We start from the raw sequence: 12,465 nt of genomic DNA on the forward strand, positions 1-12,465 counted from the left end.
CAGTGAAAAAGCATACAATAAGGATATCGGGCAAAAACATTTTTAAATCAGTGTTTAAATATATATTTCTGAGTAGTTTTAAAATGTAATTTTGTTTGCGAGTTTTAAATTGCTTTTTGCCGATTCGTGTGACAAACTTATTGACCCGTGGTGACAACATACACATTTATGGTGTGATGCACAATGATTATGTTTACCTTTGCTGGTTGCTCGGTGTAGCTAGATGACTTGGGAGACAGACTTAAATTTATAGATTTGACCTTCTTTGAATCAGTTTAAAAATAACAAAATAAAAATGACCGAGTAAACTATGATCTAGAATTCTAGATGGTATCTCTCTTTATACAAATCTTGTCAAAATTTCTTCAAAACTCTCAATTTTAATTATATTAATAAGTTTGGGCTGTCATTTTTATGAATTTAACTTACAACATTAGGTGTGGGTTTTTCTTCAGTTTGTGGTGTTTCTGTGCTAGATATTTCTTCAATTAAGAAACTTCCAGGAGAATAGTTACCAGAATTGTTGTTCACCCTTTTAACTTGATCATCATCATTAGCCTTAAAATTTAATTTTGTTTGTGAGTTCTAAATTTATTTTCGCCAACTAGTGTTACTTGTGTGACAAGTTTATTGATCCATGGCGATAGAAACACTTTACTGGTGTGATGCACAACAAAAATGTTTACCTTTACTTAAATCTATAGATTTGACCTTTATCGAATCGGTCTACAAATGCCAAAATACATATGGCCCAGTAAATCTATAATCTATAGAGTATCTCTTTGTAAACACAAATTCTAATTAATATTTCTTTAAGCGTTAAATTTAATTTTGTGGTTTTGCCTCATAAGTGTTAGGTTTTTATGAATTTAACTTACATCATCAGGTGTGCGTTTGTCTTCAGTTTGTGGTGTTTCTGTGCTAGATATTTCCTCAATCAAGAAACTTTGAGGTCTAGGAGAATAGTCTTCTTCTAGATCATCATCATCCGAAGATATGTTGTCCATTGTAAAGCTAGCGAACTGAAACAAGTGCAAGAGTGATAAAAATGATTTAAATAAAGTGTATAACAGGGAGCTCCCAACAAGCGGCACGCATGCCAAAAAATACCTATTTTTTACACAGTATAAGTGTTATTTTTTATTCACAATATAAAACAATCGCGGCAATCACGACAACCAACAATTACTTCTAATACTACAACATTATATTGTAGTGGAGGCTAACATTCACATAAAAAAAAATAAAAATAATAATCAAAAAAAAGTTACATAAAAAAAAAGTTATATAAAAAAAATAAATAAATAAAACACTAAAAATATAATAATCAAAATAAAGTTACATAAAAAAAAAGTTATATAAAAAAAAAATAAATAAAAAAAAAAAAAAAAAAATATATATAAAAAAAAAAAAAAAAACTATAAAGTTTGATGTGAAGAAACAAGAAGCAAAAGTCAGCCCACCGACGGACACTTAGATGCATTAATGCGCACTGCTGCTACATGTTTTCATTATTAGTGAAAAAATGGTTTTATTTTAAAAAGAATTAGTTACTAAACTTTGGCACGGGAACAAGTTATAGAATAAAAATCGGCACGCCGGCATGTTTGAGTTGGACACCCCTGGTGTATGAGATATGATGAACTTTGTAGTGGAATGTATTACTTTAGATCAGTAGTTGAAAAACTATTTTTCACTGGAAATTTGCACATTTTGAGAGCCTCTGCCTTAGATAAATAGGCTACTGATATAACCCATATATCTTCCCACGTACATAATTATATTTGAACTATTTATGCATTTTGTTAAAATACTATTAATTTTAGGGGGAAACATACTTCGGAAAAGTCCATTTCTTCTTTAGCATTGGTCTGGAGTGATTGAATAACTTCAAACAACTTCTTGTCACCATTTACAACCAGGAGAATAACGTCAAGTAATGCCTCTTTATATTTCTTAACAAACCTTTAAAACATAATTATGCCATATATTTATATAAATATTTTTTAGTAAATTATTCCAATGACTCTTACAGCTTGCCAAGTTTCTTTTTATGGCCACAAATACATTTTTGAACTTCATCTGCATTTTGGATCAAAAACTCAAATTCTGAAATCAGCCATGAGCTTTCTTCATTTAGATCCTCAGATTTAAAAAACTTATGAAGAATGTAGGCAACCTTTTTGCTAACTACAGAGACACAAAAATCATTTTGAATTTGCTAGTTTTGTTTTGCAGCATTGAAATATACTCCATTGGTACTACTAAAGCCAAGGACACCCGAAGCATAGCTTGGGCAAAACAATAGTAAAGGGTAATTGAATCATAAACTGTTTTAAACCCAATTACGCAGACCAACCCTTGTAACTATGTATTAGATAAAATGAACAAAATACTTTAAATTAACTAAATACAAATAATACCTTGTGTTTTAACAGTATCAAAAAATGTTATTTCCCATCCACTTTTGGCAGGAGAGTTCACAATTACATGCCAGGCAGATTCCAAGTTGCTCAACTGAATTTCGTTCAGATTCTCTGTACAATAAACAAGGGTTAAAAACTTTGAATATAAGGTAAAGAAATACTCCGTTTATGTATAGCAAGAGAAATATTTTTTTCAATAAACAGTTTACAGATGGCAAGGGTAAAAGTGTAAAATAACTACAAGCCGGAAAACATCGTAATAATCTGTGCGTATTTAGACTAAGCGAACCAGCATATTCTGCTTACTGTGCATTCCAGATTCAGACTTCTAGGAAAAACCATACCTAACAAAACAGGGTTCCCAAGCGTTTCCATCAGTTTTTACTAAAAATAACTTTCTGCACTTTATGAAACAGTGAACAACAGGAAAAAAAATAATATTCTATGCTTTAACATGTATTTTAAGAAGCGATGTGTGTCCAAGGTTTTGTTTGCAAGACAAAAAAGATACAGTTCACATATTTAATTTTATGTGTAAAATTGATGTATGATGTAGCCATACTTGTAAACCCAAACTCTGTAGCACTGAACATTACTTATATTGCGGGTCCAAAACTATACACCAATATGCAAAAAAAATAAGGAAATATTAATGTTTTTTTCTTACGAAGCGATTTATAATACCGTTAGTATCAGTATAGTATTCACACCAAAATCTTGCAACAAAAAACATCCTTATTTGTTTTACACATTCTGGGTTATTTATTGTTTAAAGTAATTTAAAAACAAAATTAAAAGATGTGAACAAAAAAAGGCAAAACTAAGGATGCTTTCCAAACATGCAATATTTCTAGAAAATAGAGTTATTTGAAACGAGGTAAAATCACACTGAATTCCTCATCTGAAAAAACATGCATTTAAGGAATTCAAGACACTTACCAACAGAAAGGTGGCCGTTTTTGTGCAATTCTTTTGCAATTTGCTGCACACCATCAATTGACGTAAATTCGAGTAATAACGGCAACACTGGCTGAATTTTTGACTTTGTCTGCAAAATAAACATTAAGTAATTTTTTTACCAGTAAAACCACCAAATTGCACAGCCATGTAATATAAAATATTGCTTTCTGAAACAGTTGTTTCACATATGTCAAGTTTTAAAACCTTACATCACTAACCCTTTGTGATTTAGTTTTGCACATTAAACAATTCATTGCTGTATATTGCGTTTGTGTTGTTTTTTAGGTTAAATTGTTGCTCAAAATCGGAAGAGTTTACTATTTTTAATGGTTTAAGTTTATTTTTATGTCAACGACATAACTTGAAATTGACTTGATTGTATGACTTGACTGGGACTTGACTTAGGTAACCAATGACTTTGACTGCGATTTGACTTGTTATTTTTTCATATGACTTGACTTGGAAAGAAGTCATTTCAAAATGACTTGTTTACAACACTGGCATAGAAGTATAACACCAGGTACAGTCAGTTTAACGCCATCTGACGGATGAAGCACAGATACACTTTAATATGATAATACCAAACACATTTAGTCAAAGCAGTAAAATTGTCTATACTTCTTATATAGTATCGTTGGCCAAAATTTGAAGTATAATTATAATGTGAAGAATGATTGATATTAGTCATAAAAGACCCGAAGTAATAGTTTGAAAGCTGGGTTTGTTTTGGCTGAATACCGCACAACTAATTTATAATGAGCTTGAGTATTGATTTGTCAAGTTTTGTGTAAACTAACTGAATCTATTGTGGTTACACAGAAAACATTACCCCCATTGGGTGTTGAAATGGTGTGAAGGTCAACGGCCGCCTAGGCGGACATAAATGAAGTTTTGTTTTTTTTGTGAAAAAAGCAAACTGGATTTAGTTTTATTATTTTAGTTTAATTGGGTACAACAAATAGTAACGTAATAGAGGGATTTGGGCCCTTTTGGAAACATTTATTTGTAAAAACGTCTGTACCTCAAAGGGTTAAAGGTTATTAATTTAATATACATTTAATGTTTGTGAAGTGCAGTAGTAATGAAAGATACTTAGGTAAGGTTGGTGAAAGATTAGCACCCTCTGGGACAACAATATTTTAATGTTCCGTGCCACGCACAGAAGGCCACTTGCGTTACGCAAAACAAACATTCATTTAGATCAGTGATTCTCAACCTTTTTTCGAGCAAGAGCCGCATTTCAAACCTAAGGTTTGCAAAGAGCCGCATAAAAAACAACAGTAGGCATACAATTAAAAAACATTAAGAAAGCAACAAGAAAACAACAAATATACATTACGCTAGCCTAGTCTAACTAATTAAAAGTGTTTGCCATAGCTTGTCGATCAGGACTAAATATATTGTGACGTAACAAACCACAAAATTATTTTAAAGAGCCGGATGGAAGTACCCGGTAACATTGGTACTTCGTACTCGGGATCCTTGCTGATACAATTCATTAATTCTTGATTTCTCTTACTTACTTTGTTGCAATTCTGCTACTTCTAACTAATTTTTCACTCGGTTAGAGAGCCGCCAAATGTACAGTTGAGAGCCGCATGCGGCTCTGAGAGCCGCGGTTGAGAATCACTGATTTAGATTGTTCAACACACATTTTTAACCATGACCTTACAATTTAGACATATACTTCGTTTATTGAACATTTATTTTTGATTCATCTCTTAAATGAAACGTAATAAAAAAAGTTTGGGAGTCACTAAATTTTACGATTTCGCGCAGGTCACAGATACTTATGTTGAGAGTCATATATGGTCCACAGGCCACGGATGGATCAGACACGTTCTACTTAAAGGCGCTTATGGAAATAACGCATGGCACACATGTTACAATTTTTTTTTCATTGGTATTGCTGCTATTCGTTGGACTTTTGTGACTACAAATGTTTAACATGTAGGATTGTAGGTGACGACAGCTACATGGTTTCTAAAGCTGTTTGTGTTTAATTAAAGCATTACATATATTATTGTTTCTGGGCACATGGGTATGGTACAACAGATTTTATAATGTATTAGTGATTAGGCTTACTAGCTTAATTTGCAAAGCATAGTTGTGTTTATTGTATTGATATAAATATATGCCAGGAAGACCAGTGGTTCTCATATGTTTTCCAAAAGCAAATTTAACAAATCTTTCAACAAAACTGTTTAAAAAACGTATGACTGGCCACTCAAAGGCGTCAATTACTTGCTCCTATTTGATGAATAATGAATAAAAACTGGAGCAAAATGCTTACTACAGAAATACTTAAAAAAACAATTTAAAGTTAGCAATAACTACCGTTTGTTTTGTACCACTTATAGGGCTTTAATTGAACATATATACTATTTCTGATTGAATGCGATACATCTTAGTAAAAAAGTTTAGTTGAGCCTGTACAATTGAGAGGATTTTGTCTAGAATTAAATATTTCATCCCATTTAAGTATCAAGATTTTAAGTCCGCCTTAAAAAAACAACTATAAGCAACGGTTGATAAAGTTCGCAATTACTATGTGTACCTGTGGCAATGCCTTATTGTAGCTTGGAGACTTTGATTTGACCTCCCTCGAATCCGTCTGAAAATAGCATAATGAATATAATGTCTACCATAGTAGTCATTTTTTGACAGGGAAAGTGCCAATAAGTCAAATACCGGTAACTAAAAAAAAAAAAAAAAAAAAAAAAAAAAAATTATCTGTATCCTGTCAAAACGTCTATATATATTATATATACACAAACAACAGAAATAGAATTAAACAGGTTACTTAATAAAAACGTAATAATAACATTCTGGAAACAAATTTATCCATTTTATTTGACCAATAAGGTTCTTGTGATGTCCTGATTCTACAGTTAAATCATGGATGGCTCTTGTCCAGCTAAAGGCCTATTTAATGTAATGTGAAAGTGGTAATTTGTGAAGGTAGCATGTGAATGTACAAAATAATCCACTAAATAGTTACCTCTGTTTGGCCGATGCTTGATAAATGTGTTTCCACTTCCAATGACTTCTTTATACAAAAACATTAACTAAATACTAACTGAAAATGATGTGCCAAGTAAATAATTTATTAAATTTCTAACATATAATATCAAAAATAACAAAAAACATATATTTATAGATTTCCAAATACCTACCTGTTTCCTTGTACTTTTTTTAGGGGTTGAACTTACAACCTCATTCTCTGTGTCACTTTCGGGCAGTTTAGCCTGGAAAACACAGGGAAATTATTCACAGAAGAATAAGACAATGAAATTTACAGTACAGTAAAGTAAACACAATTTAAAAAAATGCTCTACGAAATATGAATTGTTACACAAAATAAGCCATGAAATCCACATGGGTATGTACTGTAGCTTTTCCAAAGGTATATTGTTACAATGAGGTGGATCAGTTAAAAATAACTTGGTATTTTTTAGTTGTTTCTCGACTTCTGATGTGAAATACCTGAAGCATGTCTCGTTTATTGCTTGATTGAGCATTTGCACTTAATTTTTTCATTGTCAAGTCTGGATCTGGTTTTGCCTGGAAAAACTTTTCATTTAAAAATGTAATAAAACAACAACAAATACAGTATATTTATTTATTCAAAAATACCTGCTTTCTTGGACTTTTTTGAGGGGTTGAACCCACAACTTCATCCTCTGTGTCACTTTCGGGCAGTTTAGCCTGGAAAACACAGGGAAATTATTCACAGAAGAATAAGACAATAAAATGTACAGTAAAGTAAACACAATTTAAAAAAATGCTCTAACTATGAATTGTTACAACGAAACAAGCATTAGTTGTTTCTCGGCATCAGGCGTGAAATACCTCAAGCATGTCTCGTTTATTGCTTGATTGAGCATTTGAGCTTATTTCTTTCATTCTCGGTTCTGGTGTTGGTTTTGCCTGGGAAAATTAGTCATATAAAAACACAATGAAAAAAGCAAATACTGCATATATATTTATAGATTTATAAATACCGGCTTTCTTGGACTTTTTTGAGGGGTTGAATCTACTGCCTCATGCTCTGTGTCACTTTTGTGGAGTTTAGCCTGGAAAATATAGATAAACTAGTAACAGAAGGATAAGAGAATATAATCTAATTAACATTAAAGTGAACATGATGTTAACGAGGTGGGTCACTTTATAAATTTATTATTATTAGTTGTTTATAAGTTTTTGGTGTGATTTACCTCAAGCGTGTCTCGCATCTTGCTTGATTGAACATTTGAGCTTAATTTTTTCATTCTTGGTTCTGGTGTTGGTTTTGCCTGGTAAAACTGGTCATTTAAGAATATAAATGAAATTTTTACAAAAAATTAGTATAGGCACAACCGACCTTTTCTGGTTTATATTCAGCCTCTTCTTGCGTTGTTTCTTTCTCAACATCCCTTTTTAATGATGAAACAAATTGATCGACTTGTGTAGTTTCTGAAGTTGCCGTGTAAAACAGAATATCCAGCAGCCAGCCATGTTCTCTGTAACACAACAATTTAGGTCCCCTTCAAGTCATAAAACACATAATCGTTAAATCTAATAAAAATGTACTCACGTTGGGTTGCGCTTAAAGTTTTCTTTAAAGACTTTTGTCACCATTCCTTTTTTTTCTTTTAGCAGTGTCCAATTTTTGACAAGCCAATTAAAACTTTCATTTTTCAGTACTGATAGTGATTTTTTTACCACTACCGGCATTTTTTTTGTTGTTTTATCTGACAAAACAACATCAAAACAAAAATTGTTTTAAAAAGGGGTATTCAAACAAATAAGTTAGCCTGTTTAGGTCCCATCATGCATAATGATGACATCACAAACATGGTTGTTTGCCTATCTGATAAAACTTGCGCAAAAAAATGGAATTAAGATTTAAAGCAATTAAGCAAAAATATGATTTTAATGCTGACAAGCCACATTCTAAAATATTTCAAGACATTAAATATATCTATGTAACTATTTAGATTTAGTTTTGTTTCATACTTTGTCATTAAATAAACAATTAAAGTTTAAAACTGACCGATTTTTATCAGTATATCAAGTAAATCGTTCTTCCAAGATTCCTTTGCATTAGCTTGCATGGCCAGAAAAAGCTTTTCAAATCTTGTTGTTTTGTCTGTATTTCCATCTTTTACTTTGAGCTTTTTCTTTTGGCCTGCACAATAGAACAATAATAAAATACTCATAACTAAAACAGTTGGTAATTTTCAACCTTAACACTAGATCAGACAAATCTATTAAAAAAATATTTTATGCATGATTATAATCTGAATGTTTAACATGAATCTTCATAAATCAAATTTTGTTTTGCATTTATAAAAAAAGATATATCCAACTGTTAACACTATAATTTTAACACAAAAAAAAAAAAAAGTTTGTTTACAAACAAAAAACAAAATTTTACTCTTTGAAATGTGCTTCTTTTTTTCCATACTATTGATAATAGTTCCAATTTGTTTATCTTCCAAACAATCTACGAATAATGGAACAAGGGGAAAAAGGCTTTGTTCAATATCACTTGAGTTTCCATAATCAGGAGTCTGAAATAGTTATATTTCTAGTAAAAATAAACGCACCTACTATTAACTAAATATATATATAATGTGTAATTTTGAAAATCGCAAAATAGTTGGGTGTTATTGCAATAACGCATTGACTACAATTCTAGATAATGTTCATGACATCACTTTAAACATAAACTTAAATTGCATTGTTTTAATTGCAAAATTTGGGTATCTAAATTTATAGGCCTACATTTAATCAGTTGGGGGTATCTAGGGATGTTTGATACTAAATCACATCATTACTATGGTCCAATTAGCAAAATAGATGAAATTGTAGCACTTTAAGGTGATAGATATGTTTAGGATATTTAGTTAAATTTTGCTTTAGTATTATGAAGTATAGTTTATCTCCAGTTATGACTGTTATTTTTGACAAACCTACCTCTTTTAAGGTACAAATTAGTGCGCTTGATCATTAATCAAGGATGAAATTCATATATTAATTTGGTAATGATTACTGATATTAACACTTGGCTTCCGATATGGGCTTTGTCCAATATAAATGATTATCCCTAGTGATATCCATCCTATCTTGCATACCCTTTACATATTTATTGGTCACCAAATTGTCATTTTAAGAAACCATTAAGTCATTAACTGTAAATCTGAACTTACAGTTAACAGACCTACCGTTTAATGTATGGTGTTAAACATCTTTGTATAGAAGTTTATATGCCACAGTGTTTTAACGACTTGTTTGTGTCTAATAAACACAAAAGTCATGTGACATTGGTATGTTTGCACTAGGGCATAGCACGCGTAACCCAACACCACACTCAACTAGTTCCTCATTCTACAGGCAACGCCTAGTTCCTCTTTGGCAAAGTTCCTCTTTTTTGTAATTTTTAGAGATTAAAGCTTTTTCAGTGGCACTATATAGCTTTGATTATTCTTTCAATAAATCAAAAAAATTAACAAATCAATTCCAACATAAAACAGTCCTCTAGAACCACATGTTACTTAAAATTTTTTTGGTGACCAGTCATTATAAACTTAAAAAAAACATGTTTGCCTTACTGGCCCACTGATATACTTGTTTTCTTATGTGCCGTAATACAGCAGTAAAAACATTGCCAGGGAAAGTATTATTATTAGTGGCACAACAAATATGTAAATTACATTTTTCGTGAAAGTTAAAAATTTAATAGCTGTACGTATTAGTAATTCACCATTGATTCCTCGGAATAACTTGTGTCAACAGATGACGGCTGCTCATCCAATAATACAAGTCTTTCTTTTAAAAAGTTGATGGCTGATTCTGTCTTTTCATCGCCAATCTTTGCAGCAAAGGAAATCAGCCAAGTTTCTTGGGGCAGTTCCCTTTTAAAATAAACTCTAAGTTAAAAACATTTAAATCCCCTGATTTTTTTTAATAGTAAGACATGCACCATATTACCAGTAACTGCATTTAGACAGTGAGGAAAACTAGTTATTTTGAAATGACTTTGTCCTAGTTAAGTCTCTAGTTGTCCAAGTTAAAGGTTTGTCATAGCAAGTCGCATCCAAGTCAAGTAATTGACATCAAAATAAAAGAGTAAACCAGTAAAAACCATGAAAATTAATAAACTTATCCTAACCTGTGCAATAATTTCATTTAGAAACAACCAATAGGCAATTTTAAGCAAGCAATCATGCTTTACGTACTAAAATTGAGGTAAATAGCTCAATTTTAGAAAAATTTATTCAAGACTTTTGCATCAATTACTTAAATCTTTGTCAAGTCATTTAAAATTAGTTACTTAAGTGCACTTAAGTTAGGTCATAGACTTAAGTCATTACAACACCATTTAGAAGTATGATATTGTGCAAGTTTAATATTAGTTTGAATTACATAAAAAGTTGGACAAATTTCTTGACAAAAATGTATTAAGTATGAAAATCAAAAAATGGTATTATTACCATCGAACTTTTGATGCATATTCAAAGACCATTGACTTGTGTTCTTTTAGATCTGTCCATGACTGTAAAACCCACAAAGTTGAATGATGGTCTTCAAATGCTGCCTCGATTATGTTTGAAATTTCTTCTTTTTCTGTGAAACCAAAAACAACTGAAACAAAACAAATTGTAGCAAAAAGGAAATGGTATATATTACGTTTTTAATAACATTTGAAACATAATATGAGTCTTTGTATAACAAGCTTTATATCAGGGTAAACTGTTGAAAGAGAGAAGTTGTTACAGTTTGTTTTTGCACCTTTGAAAGGCTTAAAAAAGTGGCACTTAATTTACAGCCTAAAAAGGAGACCAGTGATTCAGAAAGGAGTGTTTCTGCTATTTCTTGTGTTTAAATTATTATAGTTTTCTTCATTAGCAAGATTTTTAATACAGTTGTTTCTAAACAATTGAGTTCATTGCATCGACAAATATTTTTCTAATTAGTACAAATTAAATGTGGGTTGCCTAAATTTTGTGTATTGTGACACTACATTACACCACTTAAAAAAAATTGTCTTAACAACTAATTTGTGTTTGTTGTATCGTTCTCTGGGCAATAAACCGTTGGAAGCTATTAAACAAATACAATGATATATTAGGAGCTGTGTAAATAAGATACCTAACATCATCTCAACAATGTTTGATAGAGTTCCAGTCCATCCTTTCTTTGTTGTAGATTTGAGGCTCTCAAAGATAGCTTTAATGTTTCGTCCTTTGACGTTTTTGCCTTTTAGTGGAGTAGAAATATTACCTACATTTATATAAAATATATATCTGTATATTGTTTGGTCAAATAACACTATCCTTAGTATTATAAAAAAATTACTACTTAAAAAACATGAGAATATTACTTTAGCCTGAATGAGCCATTGTTTTTAGAACAAGGGTTACATGAATTACATTCAGGACAAGGGTTACATGAATTACATTCAGGACAAGGGTTACATGAATTACATTCAGGACAAGGGTTACATGAATTACATTCAGGACAAGGGTTACATGAATTACATTCAGGACAAGGGTTACATGGATTACATTCAGGACAAGGGTTACATGGATTACATTCAGGACAAGGGTTACATGGATTACATTCAGAACAAGGGTTACATGAATTACATTCAGGACAAGGGTTACATGAATTAAATTCAGGACAAGGGTTACATGAATTACATTCAGGACAAGGGTTACATGGATTACATTCAGGACAAGGGTTACATGAATTACATTCAGGACAAGGGTTACATGAATTACATTCAGGACAAGGGTTACATGGTTTGCTAAAATCGCTCTACTGCTTTAATAATGGTTTGTTGATGTACAGTGGTCAACCCTTAGCAGGAGTATTTTCTGCCACAAAATATATTTAGACTTTTAATATAACCTAGCAAAATTTTTCCTAGTGGGCTTTTTATGATTCCTTGAACGAATGCCAAAAATGCAATAACTTTTAGGTTAAGTGATTTATCTCAAAGAAATATAATACAGCATTTCAGGGCCTTGTGGGTTAAGGTAGGCAGATCAACTTCACAACATGAATAGCTAATTTGTTTATCAATATCATT

The 12,465-nt window shown here is 31.3% G+C and overlaps 1 protein-coding gene across 1 annotated transcript in view; it reads right to left on the bottom strand.

Moving 5' to 3' along the window:
- LOC146139318 (E3 ubiquitin-protein ligase rnf213-alpha-like) overlaps positions 1–10,286 on the bottom strand; it is a 53,447-nt gene extending 43,161 nt beyond the window's left edge. Inside the window, exons 1-19 of the mRNA XM_083391076.1 lie at positions 10,135–10,286; positions 8,806–8,941; positions 8,422–8,556; positions 7,963–8,119; positions 7,750–7,888; positions 7,604–7,681; positions 7,391–7,462; positions 7,239–7,316; positions 7,023–7,094; positions 6,873–6,950; positions 6,563–6,634; positions 6,388–6,435; positions 5,944–6,000; positions 3,366–3,474; positions 2,424–2,537; positions 2,034–2,190; positions 1,839–1,965; positions 879–1,022; positions 430–558 (exon numbers count right to left, since the gene is read on the bottom strand). Of these exons, the coding sequence (XP_083247202.1) occupies positions 430–558; positions 879–1,022; positions 1,839–1,965; positions 2,034–2,190; positions 2,424–2,537; positions 3,366–3,474; positions 5,944–6,000; positions 6,388–6,435; positions 6,563–6,634; positions 6,873–6,950; positions 7,023–7,094; positions 7,239–7,316; positions 7,391–7,462; positions 7,604–7,681; positions 7,750–7,888; positions 7,963–8,119; positions 8,422–8,556; positions 8,806–8,941; positions 10,135–10,137 (1,905 nt within the window). The 5' untranslated portion in view covers positions 10,138–10,286. The remainder of the gene's footprint in view (positions 1–429; positions 559–878; positions 1,023–1,838; positions 1,966–2,033; positions 2,191–2,423; positions 2,538–3,365; positions 3,475–5,943; positions 6,001–6,387; positions 6,436–6,562; positions 6,635–6,872; positions 6,951–7,022; positions 7,095–7,238; positions 7,317–7,390; positions 7,463–7,603; positions 7,682–7,749; positions 7,889–7,962; positions 8,120–8,421; positions 8,557–8,805; positions 8,942–10,134) is intronic.
- Positions 10,287–12,465: the final 2,179 nt, after the last annotated feature.

This window comes from Ascidiella aspersa, chromosome 6 (assembly GCF_963924565.1).
Source record: "Ascidiella aspersa chromosome 6, kaAscAspe10.2, whole genome shotgun sequence".
NCBI lineage: Eukaryota > Metazoa > Chordata > Ascidiacea > Phlebobranchia > Ascidiidae > Ascidiella > Ascidiella aspersa.